The sequence below is a fragment of the Ammospiza nelsoni genome, chromosome 19, assembly GCF_027579445.1.
Source record: "Ammospiza nelsoni isolate bAmmNel1 chromosome 19, bAmmNel1.pri, whole genome shotgun sequence".
In the NCBI taxonomy this organism is placed as follows: domain Eukaryota; kingdom Metazoa; phylum Chordata; class Aves; order Passeriformes; family Passerellidae; genus Ammospiza; species Ammospiza nelsoni.
In genome coordinates this window covers 4,377,135-4,394,699 of record NC_080651.1, presented here as the reverse complement: position 1 = coordinate 4,394,699, position 17,565 = coordinate 4,377,135, and the positions used below count along the sequence as shown (strand labels likewise).

General features: G+C 48.2%; 1 protein-coding gene across 1 annotated transcript in view; it reads left to right on the top strand.

The window, feature by feature from the left end:
- DNAH9 (dynein axonemal heavy chain 9) overlaps positions 1-17,565 on the top strand; it is a 147,415-nt gene that overhangs the window by 107,439 nt on the left and 22,411 nt on the right. The window contains exons 62-64 of the mRNA XM_059486095.1: positions 1,571-1,764; positions 5,085-5,233; positions 8,929-9,056. Coding sequence (XP_059342078.1) covers positions 1,571-1,764; positions 5,085-5,233; positions 8,929-9,056 — 471 coding nt within the window. The remainder of the gene's footprint in view (positions 1-1,570; positions 1,765-5,084; positions 5,234-8,928; positions 9,057-17,565) is intronic.

The window sequence follows — 17,565 nt, the reverse complement described above, 5'->3', positions numbered from 1 at the left end:
TGCACAGGTTGATGTGCTGTTCCCATCTGCTGCCCCTGTACCACTCCTGCCTGGGAACAGGGATCCTTTAGTGCTGGGCTAAGTTTCTTGGAAAAATTCACTACAGGGGTATTGAAAAGCAATTAATATTCACAGAAAGATTACTGATCTAGAGACCTTTCACTCCTCTGGCTTTTAAATAGAAGCATCTCCCATTCATACAATCACTCCTAATAAATGCTATTTACATTGTTGACTAATGATAATTTTAGTGTTTATTTATATAATACAGAGGTTTTATTTGCAATTAGAGCCTTCATGATTCTGCAATATGTTGTTCAGGGAGAGAGGGAGACCATCATTCCTGATTATATGTCTGTCATTTAGTCAGAAATAAACAATTTTTCAGAGTCTACCTTGTTAACATCAGCCAAGAAACTTCTCGAAGCAGCAGCAGCCAAAGTTCTGAAGTGATATTTTAAGTAAATCATGTCAAAAGTCAACAGTGAGAAGATGTTTTATATAAGCAGTTGCACTGAGAATTCCCCAAATTCAACATTCGCCATTGTGTTCCGCTCAGCCATGAGAGGTGCTCTGAATACATTTACTGCTGCAAGGCCAAGGGCTTGGCGGGTCAGAACTTGTGCCATCATTCCTGGGAACTTCAGTTTCTCATGTTTGGTGCTCTGGTTTCTGGGTTTTTCACAGAAATCAGGGTAGGGAGCTGAATTTGGAGCAAGTCCTTCTGTCGCTGACATTTCTCCTTGTTAGTGCAAATCCACACATGGAAACAGCAGCTGTTGGATCACTCCCGTGCTCACAGTCTCCATGGAATTCTCTGGATCCCTGGGAATTTGGCATGGGGCTGATGCCTGGAGAGGCTCCCTGGAACAGAGGCTGGGCAGAGTTAAAGGAACAAAGTGGGGATTTTATTAAAATCCCTCAAAGGATCCACCTTGGGCAGTGCAAGAGCCCAGCCAGGGCTGCACCCAAGATGGACCCAGGATGGACTCAGAGTCAGGAGTTTTCACCCTTTGATGAGTTCTGGTCCATTTCCATGCTGGGTTCAGTGTCCAGTCCCAGCTCCAGGGGATGCAGTCCCACCCTCCCACGTTGCTCTCCTCCATTCCCTGTTGTTTGCACTTTTTGGGGCTGAAGCTGCAGCGGTGTCCTTGGTTCTGGGGCTGGAAAAGGATTGTTCTGTGTGCCTGAGCTGTGAGGAGACCTTGCTGACACTTTCTGTGGAGTTCAGAGTTATTTACCAATGCAGTGCAGAGCCTGGGAAATATGAAAGCTCCAAACAGGAGAGGAGAATTGTTCCATTTTGGGGTAGCCAACAGGGCATGCTGGTTGGTGCCAAAAACTTTGATGAACCATCCAAGAAGATGGATGGTTCCAAACCATCCAACCATCTTTCCCTTCCCTGGAACCATCCAAGGAGAATGGACTAAATCTGGTCCTGATGGGTTTCTGGCTGTAGTGCCAGGCTCCAGCTCCCTGGTGGAGCAAACCACAAGGAGTCATTAGAGTTAGACAAATCGTCCAGAGGCACTCAGAATTGTTCTCCCTGACCTTCCTTGAATTCTTCCAGGCTCTCTCATCCATGGAGGAATTCAGAAACCTGGATCGGGACATCGAGGGCTCTGCGAAACGGTGGAAGAAGTTTGTGGAGTCCGAGTGTCCAGAGAAGGAGAGGTTCCCCCAGGACTGGAAGAACAAGTCAGCCCTGCAGCGCCTGTGCATCCTGCGCGCCCTGCGGCCCGACCGCGTCCCCTGCGCCGTCAGGTGGGGCTGGGGCACCCCCGGGGGCAGCAGGAGGGGCTCAGGGGGTGCTGGGATTTGGGAATGTCAGAGCATTCTTAGCATGGGAATTCTGCAGCATGGTTTCCTCTCAGGGGTCTTGAATGAGCCCAGTGAGGGTGGGAGGCACCACAGGGTGCCCAGAGCAGCTGGGGCTGCCCCTGGATCCCTGGAATGCCAAGGCCAGGTTGGCCAGGGCTTTGGGCTCCCTGGGACAGTGGGAGGTGTCCCTGGGACAATGGAAGCTGTCCCTGCCCATGGGATGAGCCCTAAGGTCCCTTCCAGCCCAAACCATTGTGTGATTCATTGATCTCTGAACTCTGCAAGGCAATCAACACATGGGATTTAAGTGGAATTTCTTGCTTAGTGGGATCCAAGCTCCCTGCCACCACCAGAGATGGAGCAGTGTAAGCAGGGTATGGGGCAGCCCTGCCAAGTCATAAATTGGCATCACCACACAGGTGTTACTCATCTGCTGCAGTCTGAGCTCAGGAACATCCATTTTATTAACTAGATCAGTTTGAGCTTCTTTAAAACACCAGAATAGGAGTAAAGTAAAGTCTTATAGAGGTTTTCTCTTTTTTTTTTTTCCCTGTAAAATGCAAAATTTATGTGCTGCTGGTTCTGAAAGTTGTAGCGGTGAATTATGTAGTGAAGGTAACTGGGCGAGGCTAAACTTCCTGAAGTCGTGCAAAAGCAACCTCCTTGTTCCAGGACAAACTAAAGGTCTTTCACTCCATGAGGATTTGGTTTTGCCTTCTCTGGCCAATGTTTTGCCATTTCTGGGATGTCTTTCATGCTCCTGTTTCTGCACTAGTTTATATTCCTGCACCACCTGGTGTGCACACAGCAGGGTGTTTTACTCAGTGTATGAATTACATCTGTTTGTGCTTCAAGGTTCACAGAAAAACATAGATGAGACTGAGTGAAGCTCCCCGTGGTCACTCTTATTATTTTTGTACTAGAATAAATACTGCAGTTTATCATAATACTAATACTAATCCATCTTTTTTCATTTCTTACTCTTATGGCTGGATTCTCCATGTGTCTCTCAGCTGAAAATATTGGTTTTCCTGTTGTTGTTTAGCTTGAGTAAAATAAGCTCTTGGAATTTTAAGTGCATTTATGCGACTGTAATTCATTTCTTTCTTACTCAGACAGCTCAAAAATAACAGGAATATCAAATTTCAGCCCCTTTCCTGTCTCTCTTTTATGAAAAGGGAATCCAAGTTCAAAAGCTTGGCTGGATATTTTTAGGGCACATCAAGCTTTTCTGTTTGCACAGGAGTATTTAAATGGGTTTTTGTATTGTTTTGTTTTGCTTCTTATCTCAAAGTGCAAACAGCAACAGTTCACTGAGTCTTCCCCAGGACTCTGGGGACTCTTCTTGAAATACAACTCAGTTGTCAAAATCTCAGTGTGCCAGCATGAAACACCTCACTGGTGACCATGGACATCCTGACCAGTCCATGGGTGCATTTTAGGAGTAATATTGTGCCATGGGGGATTTTAGGTGCCCTGGAATATCCCAACCTCATTTCCAGCTGCTGTTCACGAAGCTCTAAGCCCCTTTGTGTCCCGCCTCATGTGTCCCTGCTCTGAGATGATGGTGCAGGGTTTCTTTGGGATTTAAGATGATCCAAGCCTGTACAGGCTCTGGGAAATTGGGGGTTTCATCCACTCTTCCTAGCAGATCCCTGGGGATGTTTGCCCAGTCTGGTTCATTCCCTAGGCCTAAGGAACATCAGGAGAAGCCCCTGACTCACTGCTTAGAGCTTCAGGGCCAGCAGCGCACCAACAGCTGTAATTTCCTGAGAAAGGATTATCCCCTGTAAATCTCTTTTCCCCTTCAATCTTATTGAAGAACATCAGCAAAAAGCTTCTTGTAGCACCTTGTGTTTCTGAGTCCCCAAGGCACTGTTTCAAAAAGCTGAGATGTGAAGTAAAACAACAATGTTGTGACCTTAAATCTGATGGACTTGGTTAAATTTTGTGACCTGAGCCTTTCCAGCAGCAATTTTGACCCTGAACAGAAAAATCTTCAACCAAATCTTGACCCTGAACAGAAAAATCTTCTTGAAGGAGAGGTACCAAAAATGTGGAAGCTTTTTTAATTTTTTTAATTGCAATCCCTTAGGCATTTCTATTCCAACTGCCTTTCAGCAGTCCTTGAAGGAGGTTCTCAGCTCTCTTAGAAGGAATTTGGCTGCCTTCAAAAGGCCTGAGTAATCCATCTGAGCTGCAGCAGCATTCCTGGGGTTTGAATATAGCATTGGTACCTTTGAATCAGTGCTCAGTGTCTGTGTCTTTGTAAAGCACTGATGTCAGGAGCTCACTCTGGGGGAATCCAGCCAGAACATTCTCCACGCACCGTGTTCTGTTCCAGCAGCTGCTGTGGAGCTGAGCCTTTCCCTGTTCACTCCTTTGAATTTTCCCTTGTCACTCTCATGCTAAGGCTCCATGCTCCAGACATTCTTAGAGCTCTTCCCTTTCAGCTTTGCAGATCAAAGCAATTGTGTAAATCATCTGGACTTTGTGTGGATGGCTGCTTCCTCTGCAAGGCTGCTTGGCTTGCACAACACGTGGCAGGTGCTTGTATCTTGTACCTTAACTCATCTCTTCCCTCCTGAGATTCCTGAGTCAGAGCTTGTATTGTGCTTCTGAATGCAGCTCCCACTGCTCTCCCTTCCTATTCCCTTTGTCTGCCAGGAGCTGCTGTCTCCTGTGGCATCCCAGCCCTGCACAGAGGCATTGCTGCTGAGGGACAGCCCAGCCTACAGAGCCTCTCCACAATAATTTCCTGCTCATTTCCCTCATTTCAGTTTCTAAATCATTTGAAGGATCAAAGTGAAAACTAATTGCAGGACAAGACATATGAGGAGAGGCTGAGGGAGCTGGGAAGGGGCTCAGCCTGGAGAAAAGGAGGATCAGAGGGAACTTCTGACTTTGCACAGCTCCTGACAGGAGGGGACAGCCAGGGGCGTCAGGCTGTGCTCCAGGGAACAGAGACAGGACCAGAAAAAACAGCCTCAAGTTGCACCAGGAGAGGTTTAGATTGAATATTAGGCAAAACTTTTCCAGTTGAAGGGTTATCAAACCCTGGCAGTGCTCAAAAGTGGATGGGACACTTGAGGACATGGCTTAATGGTGAACACAGTGGTACTTGACAGTGGTCACACTTGATAACCTTGGGAGTCTTCTCAAACCTTAATTCTGAGTTTCCATCATAATTAATTGATTATTCACAGGGGAATCTGCATTTCCTGAACAAACTGGCTTTTTTTTTTTTTTTTTGTCTCTGGCAGAGATTTTGTAGAAGAAAAGCTGGGCAGCAAATATGTGGTGGGGAGATCCCTGGATTTTGCAATGACCTTTGAGGAGTCAGGGCCTGGCACCCCCATGTTTTTTATCCTGTCCCCAGGAGTAGACCCACTGAAGGATGTGGAGAAGCATGGTAAATCAATCCTGTCCCCAGGCACAGCACAGCATTGCTATTTATCTGCTGCATTATTATCTTAGCACGACATGCCTGTTTTGTTTGGGTTTTTTTCCCCTCATCTCTTTGTAGATAATGAAGTAATTTGTTAAAAATAGATAATTGTGAGAGGATGCGATGGGATTTTGCTTTGGTTTTATTGTTTTTCTTAAAGATTTTTTTTTATTTTCATCCGAAGTTTAAATTAAATTTGTCTTTTTCCTGCCCTGCCTGGATTCCCAGTGTGGTTCACAGTGCAGGGGTCTCTGAGTTGGGTTTGTGCACAACCTGTAATTTACGTCAGAGATCTCTCACACGCTGTCAGATGCTTATTGCCAAGAAAGGTTGAACCAAAGGACCCTTGAGGTCCCTTCCAACCTGCTAATCTGTGATTTTATGGTCACTAAGAATAAGCAACAGCTCCCTGTAACAGATTGCTGCTTTGTGGCAAAGTTTCCAGCTTTCCTGCCATCCTTTCCTGAGCTGATTTCCATGTGGATGCTCAGCTGTGGAGCTGTCAGCTGGCTCCAAAGGGCCTTCTGTGAGATGCCTCCCTTGGGAAGGCACTGATGCCCCTGTCCCCAATGGCTGCAGCCTCTGCTGTGCTCCAAAGCTGCCCTTGTGTGGAATTTACTCTGGGTCTTGGCTCCACTCTGGAAAAATTCTCATTTTCAGCCTGAACGTCCCTCTGGAGCAGAGGAGTCTGATGCCTTTGGGGCTGGACAGGACAAAACATCATCCAGGCTGGCACAATGACTTTTGCTTTCCTTTTCCTGTCCACAATGTACCCAAAATAATGTTTGAGTGAGCCTTTACCAGCATGGCCAGGAGCAGCTGTCAGAGCTGTTAAACTTCGCTCATTCTGGGAAATTCTTGGGCTTAGCTTTGCATTTCAGGCTCTTTCTACCCCCAAACCAGGTGTGATTACTGGAAATTGAAGAGACACCCCCAAAAGAAGCTCCTGTGGTGTCTCTGGCTTCCCTTTGGAGCCACCTTGGTGATTCTGTCTCTCCCTGTTATTTTCTTGTAAAGGAAATGAAGCACTAAAATCAAACCATGAGTGCTTTAATTGGAATTGTAAAGACGAGTGTAGCTGAGCACCTGGGGTTAGCCAGCCAGAAAAGTTTACAGCAAGAAACAGCAAAAAAAGAAGGAATTAAATAAAATCACTGCCACAGAGCAGCTGCACTGGCCTTCCAGCTGCCTCACTGGGGTTCTGCTTGTTATTAGTATTTCTCTGTCCTTCATTAGGTTTTATTAAAGTGCAGGATAATTCCTGTGAATGGAAGTCAGCTTCTTGCAGATGCTGCCCACCCATGGGAGCTTTCCTTGGCATCAGAGGGAGGGCCCTGCAGCAAACACTGCTGGGCTAGAAGGGCTCAAAGGGCTTTGTGCCCTCCTTGAGTGCCCATCCACTCCCCTCTCAGCCAGCAAGGAGGGAGCAGGGTTGGCACTGCCAGGGCAGGCTCACTGATACCCCTCTGCAGTGGAAATAATAATAATAGTAGTAATAACAACAACAACAACTGATGCTCATTTATTACTCATCCCCTGGCCTGGGGTGTTGCCCTGGTGTGACCATGTTCACAGGGGTCTGAGATGAGGGAAGAGACGAGGATCTGACTCCATGTTTCAGAAGGCTGATTTATTATTTTAAGATATATATTATATTAAAACCATACTAAAAGAATAGAAGAAAGGGTTTCATCAGAAGGCTAGCTAAGAATAGAATTGGAAAGAATGATAACAAAGGTTTGTGGCTGAGCTGTGATTGGCCATTAATTAGAAACAACCACATGAGAACAATCATAGATGCACCTGTTGCATTCCACAGCAGCAGATAATCATTGTTTACATTTTGTTTCTGAGCCCTCTCAGCTTCTCAGGAGGAAAAATCCTAAGGAAAGGATATTTCAGAAAAGATGTGTGTGACACCCGGGCTCTGTGATTCGCCCCATCCCCTCTCCAGGCAGAGAATCTTGAAGGCAGAGGAGAAAATCAGCAGCTTTCAAAGCAGGCAGCAGCCAGAGATGGTGGGAAACAGAGCTGGGAACTCTGAGATGTGTGGAGAGCTGTGTCCCAGGGGAAGCTGTGCTGAGGCTCAGCAGAGAGCTGGAGTTTGGAGGTTTATTCTCCTCATGGCCATCTGTTCCCAGTCCTGCACCACAAGATGGTTCCTAAGCCTTACAAGACAAATCTTTTCTTTGTGTCTCTCTGAAACATGCCTGCTTTTGGCAGGAATTGGGAATTCAGGGCACACCATCTGCAGGAAGGCAAACCTGCATGCAGAGATAAGTGTGGGCAATCCCCAGGGATCCCTGTGGGGATGAGTCCTGGCTCCCTGGCTGAGCCAAACCCATCCTGGGGATGTTTGTGGGGCTGTTCCCTCCTGCAGCACACTTTGGGTTTTTCTTCTGACGTGCACAGAGCAGGGAGATCTGGGTGTGCTGTGAGAGGAGCAGCAGGACAGACCCAAAACCTGGCCAGGAGATTTGCAGCCATGAGCACAGAAATCATCTGAGCCACTGGGATGCTCCAGAGGGAGCAGGGGAGGCTGAAGGATCATCAGAGACCAGTGAGGGGACAGGAAGAGCTGCAGGGCAGGGAATGACAGGGATGTGGGGTTCCTGGAGAGGGGAAAATCACAGAGATGGGGCACATCCCAGTGTCACAGACATCTTTTATGGAAAATCCTTTCCTCAGGATTTTTCCTCCTGAGAAGCTGAGAGGCCTCAGAAACAAAATGTAAACATTGATTATCTGCTGCTGTGGAATGCAGCAGGTGCATCTGTGATTGGTCTCATGTGGTTGTTTCTAATTAATGGCCAATCACAGTCAGCTGGCTTAGACACAGAGCCTGAGCCACAAACCTTTGTTATCATTCTTTCTTTTTCTATTCTTAGCCAGCCTTCTGATGAAATCCTTTCTTCTATTCTTTTAGTATAGTTTTAATGTAATATATATCATAAAATAATAAATCAGCCTTCTAAAACATGGAGTCAGATCCTCATCTCTTCCCTCATCCTCAGACCCCTGTGAACACTGTCACATCCCAGAGCCAGGGCACCACCCCAAGGCAGGGGATGGATGATGAATGAACATCAGTGGTGAGGATGAGTGATAAAATTAACATCAGTTGTGATTTCCTCTTCCCAGCACTGCAGAGTGAGCCTGCCCTGGAGGGACACTGGGATCTGTCCCAAACCACCCCTTCCCATGGGCTTTGCTGAGAAACCTGGAGGGTTTCTCACTGCTCTCCAAGCCCCAGACACCTGGGAGGCCTTGCCTGAAGAAGCTCCCAGGGATTTTGTCCTATTCCAGCTGCCCTGTCCAAACCCAGCTGCTGCACTCAGCCTGCATTGCAGGGGTTTTTCCCCACCCCCTGTTGGTGTTCAAACCTGGCTAATCAGCAGGAAAAGATTTTAATTTCTTATCACTGTAAAACGTGTTTTTACACCAGGTTGCAAGGGAATAATGTTCTTTAAACAAGACGCACTGTGTAATAAGGTACCTTTGTGTGGAGGCTGCACTGTAACTAAAAGAGTTTGGGGGAAGCTGCTGCTGGGTGAGCACTTGGGCAAGGAGTGGGTGAGAGCCAAGAGAGGTGATATCAGGAGTGTGACAGCTCCTGTGTGAGGGTTTGGTACCTGAACTCACTCCTTGTTCCCTCCCAGGGAAGAAGCTGGGCTACACCTTCAACCACAGGAACCTGCACAACGTTTCCCTTGGGCAAGGCCAGGAGGTGGTGGCTGAACAAGCTCTGGATGTGGCTGCAAAGGAGGGACACTGGGTCATCCTCCAGGTAAGGGGTTGGGGGCCAGTCCTGCCCCTCTCCCAGCTTGGTGTCCCCTCCATAAGGACACAGTGTCACCTGTGTGTCCCCAGCATCCTGCCTGGGATCAGGCTCTGTCAGGCTGGGTTTCTCCTCCTGGAGCTGGTGGTGAGCATTTTGAAGAAATTTGTAGGGTCAATTTGAAGAAATTAGCAAATTTCAGCCTCCCAGACAGATTAGTCCCTTCACCTACCCAGGGAAGCAAGAGCTGTGTGGTTGTGAAACTTAAATCGGTATTTTCCTGTCGTGGTTTTAGTCGCCTCACAAAAGAACCATTTTAGTGTGTGTGTATCTGGACTGTCTGGGAAGGAAGAGACAACTTGAAGGAACTAAGCAGGGCCTCCCAGGTAGATTTTGTCTCTTCGACTACCCAGGGAAGTGAAGGGGAACACAGCAAGAGCTGTGTGATTGTGTAACTTAAGTTTGCACCTCCCTGCCGTGGTTTTGGTCCTGTCACAAAATGACTGAAAACCTCAGTGCAAAAGGTAAAGCTGGATTTTATCTTTGCTTGCTAAATACAATGCCACACCTCCTCCAGGAGGAGATGAATGGGCAAAACTGCAATTTTATTAATGCTGAAATCCCTCTGTGTTTTTTCTGCACTCTGAGGTCAGTTCAGGAACCATCACAACCCCACTTGTACTGGTGGATAATGACAGGTGTGCAGTGCAGGAACCTGTTCCACACTTCCCTGTGCCTTTGTTTGTTCCATGACTGAATGAAGAGCTCTGTGCTGAGAGCTCTGGGCTCATCCTCTGCCCCTGAACCTCAGAGAGCACAGAGGGACCACTCAGGGAGGGAATTCTGCAGTGGGGCTGGCTGCCCTGGGTGCCATTCACATACTCGGAACAGAGAGAGACAGAATTCCCCCTCCCAGGATTTTCCTGAGGAAGGGAGAGACATAATTCCCTCTCCCAGGATTTCTCCTAGGGAAGGCAGTGAGAAGCACAGAGGGAGAAGAGAAAACAATTCTTATCTCTACTTGCTGCTCCTGTTGTTTTTGCACACGTGGAATGTGTTATGGAGATTGTTCACTGAGAGGGATTTGTTAAATGGACACTGGTGAGGGTTTTTTTGGACTAATTGGCCAATGGGGTCAAAGCTGTGTTGTGATTTTTGGGGACAGTCATGGCTTTTTCTTTAGTATAGTATAGTTTAAAATAATAATAATAATAATAATAATAATAATAATAATAATAATAATAATAATAATAACTATATTATTATATACTATACTAAAGTATTAATAATAATCAATTACTATAGACAATACTGAATAATACTATAATATTAATAATAATAGTATTATTAATAATAATATTATAGTATTATCATAGTATATTATAATGTAGTATTAGTGTTATATAGTTTAGCTTAATAAAGTTATATACTTTATTCAGCCTCCTGAATCAGGGGGTCAGATCTCACTATTTCCTACCTTGAGGATGCCCTGCATGAGTACCCCTGAGCATCCCAAACCAGGGAAATGCTGCCAGGTCCCATCACAGCCCCACAAAACCCCTCAGAGCCTCTGGGGTGTGGGGGAGCTCTGCCTCTGTCAGGAGCTCTCTAGAGCCCCTCATTCAGGGAGGGTTTGGGTTTGCTGATGTGCACTCAGTGATGTCAGCTCTCATTACAGGTTTTGGGAACCCCTCTGATTTCCTTGATGTGGATTATATAAACTTTCATTATCACTGAATTGTTTGCATAAAATTAGATTAAGACAAAGCTCTGAGCCCTGATCTGAGCCCTCAGGCCTGGTTATGAATTGAAATTAAATATCCTTGATATTTTGATCCTAATTTTTGCCTTTTTTTTTTTTTTGCAAGCTCCCTCTGAGGTAAACAATGCTGAGCTCCTCCAGAGCTTTCAATATACAGAGGGCTGCAATCCTGGCATCTGCCTTTGAGGTGGTGCAGATGGAAATGTGCAGCCTTTTGAGCCGTTCAGTAATGCAGAGTGAAAAGTTATTTTCTACAGTGCTGGTGTGCTGCTGTAAAGGATCTGTCAGCAGTGCCAGGCCCCATGTGCTGTTCCAGTGCTAACAGACAAGCACTGGGGGCCTGAAGGGTTTTTATTGCATCCATTCCCATCTTCTCTGGTGGTCAGAGCAATCAGTAGGAGGTTGGGCAGACACTGAAGGCTAAATCAGGAGAATTCCTCCCTGGGAGGGTGCCCAGAGCAGATGGGGCTGCCCCTGGGTCCCTGGCAGTGCCCAGGGCCAGGCTGGAGCACCCTGGGGCAGAGGGAGGTGTCCCTGCCATGGAGGGGTGGCATGGGATGATTGGGTTCTGCCATCACTCAGGGGTGGATCAGAGCAGTATCTGCCATTGGGTTTATCCAGCAAGATCTTTCCTGAGAGGCTTTGGTGACAAATGCCTCACAAACAGCTCCAGGAGTGTTTGTACAAGATCTGGAATGACACAGATGACTCAATTTACGAAAGTGCCACAGGATTTGTGGATCATTGCATTAATAATAAAAGAGAGGCCAGAGCAGATCTCAGGGTAATTTTACCCAGATTAATTAAACTCATTATTCGAAGGCTGTATCCCACCCACAGCACAGTTATACCCAGGCTTCCCATTTGTTTTTGAGCAGACAAAAAGCAACTGTTAGCTTTGCTTCTGTATTTTGTCATCCCTGACCAACAGCTCAGCTCACATGGAGCTCACACCCACGTTCTCCAGGACAAACATTGAGGGGATCATCTGGGTGGCTTTTGCACATGTGGCTCATTACTGGTCCTTGATTGGGACCAGACATAATGAGAGTCACATGCTTGGAGCATTAATGAGCCAGGGAATGAGGTTTGGGAGGTTTTTGTTGGATGACAGGAGCAGGATCACTGCTGTGCTGGGAAGGGCTGTCCTAGGGCCACTTCCTCTCAGTCCTGGTGCCTTCTGACACCACACGAGGCAAAACAAAGACAAAAACACCCTGGGAAAAGTTCCTCAGCTCACTCTGAAAATGGAGATTTTCATAAATTACTCATTTAATGAGAGAGAACAGCAGAAAGCCTCCCAATCCTTCATTTCCATGGGCAGATAATCCCCCTCACCCTGGCAGAGCCTGGCCAGAGCTCCCTGCCCCTTCAGCACCAGTCACTCCTGTCTGGTGCCTTCAGCTTTGCTGAGCTCTGGTACTGGGTGCTGACAGATGAGTGAAGCCCACAGCTAAAATAATTCTCTACAAATACAAATGGTCCAACTGCAGAATAGGAGCCCCTGAGTCCAAAATGCAGCTCTTTAAAGGAGCTTTTTTCACCTGAGGGCTGCATGACAGCCCAGCTCAAGCCCAGCAGCTCCTCTGCTCCTGCCATTGGTGCTGAAGGGCTGAGCTTGATCACTGAGCTCCACAAAACTCCATTTATAGCAGGTTCAGCCCCTGGGTCTCCTTAGCAGCACTTCAGGGGTTTGGAGGGCTTTGAGCAAGGGGTAGCTCCATTGGGGGGTTCAGGCAGAGCTCACTGCCAGCTCCTCATGGCTCTGGGGGGCAGGAACAGCTGGGCCCACAGCTGGAGATGCTCTGTGCAGCCTGGACAAGAGATGATTCCATCACCCTACATGGTGGGGAGTAAAGACCAGGCTCTCCCAGTGGTGTCTGGTGATGGAGACAACCTGGAATTCAGGAAATTCCATTTCAATGTAAATACCATCTTTTGTTTCCCATGTGAATGGCCAAACAGGGGATGGAGTTGCCTGTAGAGTTTGTGGTGTTCTCATCCTTGAACACATCCAAAAGCTCTTGGCCCTGTTCCTGGGCCACTGCACTGCCTGGCCCTGCTTTGAGGGCTGGGACTGGGGGTGCCAGAGATGTCTCCAGCCCTAGAGACTCTGAGATCTCTGCATTCCAATGCCTATCCATGGATCTGGTGTCCCTGCTGCCTGCAGTGTCCTCTGTGCAGGCAGGCAGGAAGCTTTGCCCTCAGCCATGAGTTTGCACCAGCTGTGTCTTCTCTCTCTCTCCCTCTCAGAAGCCCTTGCTGATCCAGTGGCCATCCCAGTCCCAAATGGGGTTGATCAGCTTAACAGCAAAGACACAGAGAAATCTGTTTGTGTTTGTTCAGATGCATGTTTGAATGCACTGATGCAGGGAAGAGCTCAGACATTAGATATTCCCAATTTAATTGTAGTCTTCACCCATTAGCCAAAATGTCACTTCCCTCTCTTTGTGATCCAGTTAATTTAATTCTTGAGCGTCTTTCCATTTTCCTAGGTTGCTGCTTCACTGAGTCAGGTTCATGGATTAAATTGAATAACAGTGAGCTCCTGGAGCAAAACTGTGTGAGATTCATCACTGTATCAGAAATCACAGAGTCCCAGGGTAGGTTGGAAGGACCTCTGGAGATCATCTGGAGACCTCTCTGGTGCAGCAGGGTCACCTGGAGCACAGGTCCAGAGGAGGCTTCAGGATGAGCAGAGGGATGGGGCAGCTCTGCTGGGAGGAAAGGCTGAGAGAATTGGGGGTGTTCAGGCTGAGGAATGCTCTGAAGTGAACTGAAGTGCTCTGAGAGAGCTGGAGATGGACTTTGGACAAGGGATGGAGGGACAGGACACAGGGAATGAGTCTGAGATGGACTTTGGATAATGGATGGAAGAACAGGACATGGGGAATGAGCTAGAGGGAGACTTTGGATAAGGGATGGAGGGACAGGACACAGGGGATGAGCTGGAGATGGACTTTGAAAAGGAATGGAGGGACAGGACACAGGGAATGGCTTCCCAATGACAGAGAGTGGGTTTAGATGGGATCTTATGAAGGAATTGTTCCCTGGGAGGGCAGGCAGGCCTGGCACAGGGTGTCCCTGGATCGCTGGCAGTGCCCAAGGCCAGGCTGGACACTGGGGCTAGGAGCACCTGGGACAGTGGGAGGTGTCCCTGGGACAGTCGGAGGTGTCCCTGCCCATGACAAGCAGTTGGAACTGGATGAGCTTTCAGGTCCCTCCTAACCCAACCCTTTCCATGGTTCTGTGATTCTGACACCACATCTCAGGCCAGGCTGGTGGCATCTCCTGGCCATGCCATGCCCTGGGCACAGCAGTGCCCTTCCCTGTCCCCTGGGGTCCCCCAGCACCACAGAGTGAGCAGAGGCAGGGCAGGGCTGGCTCTGGCTGTGCAGCCTGGCTGGCACAGGGATGGAAAATCAGGGAATGTTTTTCCTGAGGTCTCCCAGGGAAGTAGGCTGTGTACAAACATCAGTTCTCTGCTGCAGGAGCGATTAGTGAGGAGGAGAGGGGCACTCTGGGGCAGGGCAGGGTGCCCAGGTGCTGCCAGCACAGGGAGGGGAGCCTGAGCTGCTCCGTGTCCATGTGGTGATGTTCCTGATGGTTGCCATGGCAATGCTGGCTGTGATCCGTGTTCTGCCTTGTGCAAGCACAGGGGCTCGGCAGGGAACTCCCAAAGGAAACCTCTGGGGCTCCCATGGCCCTGCACGGGCAGCCCAGCCCTGCAGCACGGCCCTGAGAGGGAGGGGATGGGGTGGGATGGGATGGGATGGGATGGGATGGGCAGAGTACAGGGGATGGGCAGTAGGCATGGGCATGGGATGGGCTGTGGGGATGGGCGGGGGGCATGGGATGGTCAGTGTGCAGGGGATGGTCAGTATGGGTGGTCAGTGGGGAGGGTCAGTGCACAGGAGATGGTCAGTGTGAAGGGGGTGGACAGTGGGAAGGGTCAGAGGAGATGGTCAGTGTGCAGGGGTCTGTTCCACATTGCCCACTCTGGCTTGTTATTGATAACTGACCCATCTCTCAGTTACTGATAACTGACCCATCTCTCAGTTACTGATAACTCACCCATCTCTCAGTTACTGATAAGTCACCCATCTCTCAGTTACTGATAAGTCACCCATCTCTCAGTTACTGATAACTCACCCATCTCTCAGTTACTGATAACTCACCCATCTCAGTTACTGATAACTCACCCATCTCTCAGTTACTCTGAACCACATGTTCTCATTAGATGTGTTCTTTCAGGTTTTGTTACCTGTCTGCTGAGAATTAATTTGCAAAGTTTCTTTCCAACCTGTGAATCCCTTCTGCAGCGTCCCTGTCTGGCCTGGGCAGATATATTCATTTGAATTATGAATTCTTAGTACCAGCCCATGTTTGGCTGCATCTATTCCTCTTTTTCATCCCTTCTATCACAAAAGAACAGGATATAAATGCACTCAATTATCACTGGACTGGAAATATTCCCTAAGTTGGCTGTTAGCAGGCAGTGATACCCACAAATAATGATCACTGGTGTCATGTCAACACAAGCAAAAGCAATTATTTTTGAGGCATCTAACACCACAAAAGCAGATGTGGGAAGAAACTACCAATTAGAGATGAAAACACTTAAGGTCAGATCTGCAGACTATGATTAAACTGATACTTAATGCACGATTTTGCTTTTGATATTTTGTTGAGCTCTTTCCCAGCTTTATTAAATCTCTGTGGTGTTGGCAGGACTTTGGTTTCAGGTTTCTGTCCACTCCTTCCTCATTGTTTGATTTGTGTTTGTAGAATGAATGGGTTGTCTGGACCCTGGGATGATCTGATCTCCCAAAATCCTGAAATCCTGAGTGCATCAGGCCAGCAGTGGTGCAGCAGCACTCCAGTGTAATTGCATTTTGCCTACTGCTCCTCGCACAGTCCTTGTTTGGGAGAAAACAACCCCAGAACAATCCCTTTGCCCAGGCATCTCTTCTCATCTCTCCCCACACCCCAAACTCCATCTCATCCACACAGTGTGAGCACAACCCTAAATCACTTCAGCTGAGGAGACTGAATTTCTGCAGTTCCAAATAAAAATATTGTTCCCAGCCACATCAATCCAATTTGGGGCAGCAGAACTGGAGGCAGCAAAGTGTCAGTGGCTTCCCCAAACAGCAATTCTCTTGGCTCACACCCCCTGGTCCCTCTCTGAGAGCTGACCCATCCCTCCAGCATGTTCAGATCCTGACAGAAGTGACAGCAGCCACCACTCTGTCCCAGCCTGAAGCACCTCAGCTTTTCCTTTCCACAGTGTTCATCCTGTTCTGCACTCCCAGCTGGGATCTGACCATCCCTGGCTCACCTGGAAAGCCAGCAGGGGTTTCTGTGTTCCCATGGGAGAGCCCCTGGGGTGTCCCTGTGTGGCACCAGCCCTTGGCACTGCCAGCCCAGTTCCAGCACATCCACAGCCTCAGGGAAGGGGACAGAGATGCTGGAACAGGACAGTAATAGGATCACCACCCCTGGAAATGCTCAAAACCGCTGTGGCTGTGGCACTGGGGACCTGGGTTCCTGCTGGGCATGCTGGTGCTGCTGGGGTGATGGATTTGCTGAGTTTAAAGCTTTTTATTTTAAAAGCTTTTTTCCAGCATTAACAATTCTGTTTCTCTCTGTGACTTCCAGCTCAGCTGCACTCTGTGATTCTCTCAAGTCCCCAAACACCCTGAAGCAGTAAATTGGCAGTTTAGTTCTGTGTCACATAAAAATGCACTTCCACTTTCTTGCAGCCTGCTCTGCTCACCCTTCACTCCCTCCTTCCAGCCCAGCTCTGCTCTCTCCAGTGGGTGAGTCCCTTCTGATGGAGTGTCTGCTTTTGTGGGAGTTAAATCCTGCAGGATTTAAGAGCAGTGGGAGCTGGGTGCTGTTTACAAGACGAAAGCCCACCATGGATTTATGGAGTGGCAAAATCCCGTTTGCAGCTTTATTCTCTGTCCCTCTGCTCTTGCATTGCCAAGCACCGAGCTGTTATTTGCAGAAAATAACTGTGAAGACTCCGAGCTCTCTTCCCTGAGTGATAATAGTTAATTTTGAAGCCATCAGTGTGTGTATCTGTAGCTGGGGTTGTTTTCCTCAGTGCATTACTTTGCATCTATCACCGGTGAATTCCTGCTGCAGTGTCATTGCCAGTCACTGAGAATGATGGCATCCTCCTGCAGCTCTTCACTACCAGCCTTTATTTGCAAGACTTCAAATGGCTTTGTCTTATGAGTTATTTTGTCAGCTCACCAATCATTTGCTCTTTCAGCTGCTTTTTTGATATGGTGAGGAGTTAAAACTCCATCAGTAGCCTCCTTACCCCTGTTGGCTGTGTTTTAACTGGTTGGTAGCCTGTGAGATTTTCCCTTCTCCCTGCAGCAATACTGGTTTGGGGAAGATAAAGAGCCGGTACTGATCAAAATCCACGTCTGGGGATACAGGGACCCCACAGAGACAATTCCTGCTCCAGACAAGGCCTGCTGCTGGTGTGCCTGGGGACATGCCCTCTCCAGCCCCCAAAAAGGAATTCATGGGGATGAGCTGCTGTGGTTAACCCCAGGTGGGAACTGAGCCCCACCTGCTGCTGTGTTTAACCCCAGGTGGGAACTGAGCCCCACCTGCTGCTCCCTCCCTGCCCAGGGGTGGGAGGGGCAGAATGTCGGGTTAAAAATGAGATTGAGATTCAGACAATGCAACAGGGAAAGCAAAAGCTGCCCAGGCAGGGAAGGAATTCATTCCCCA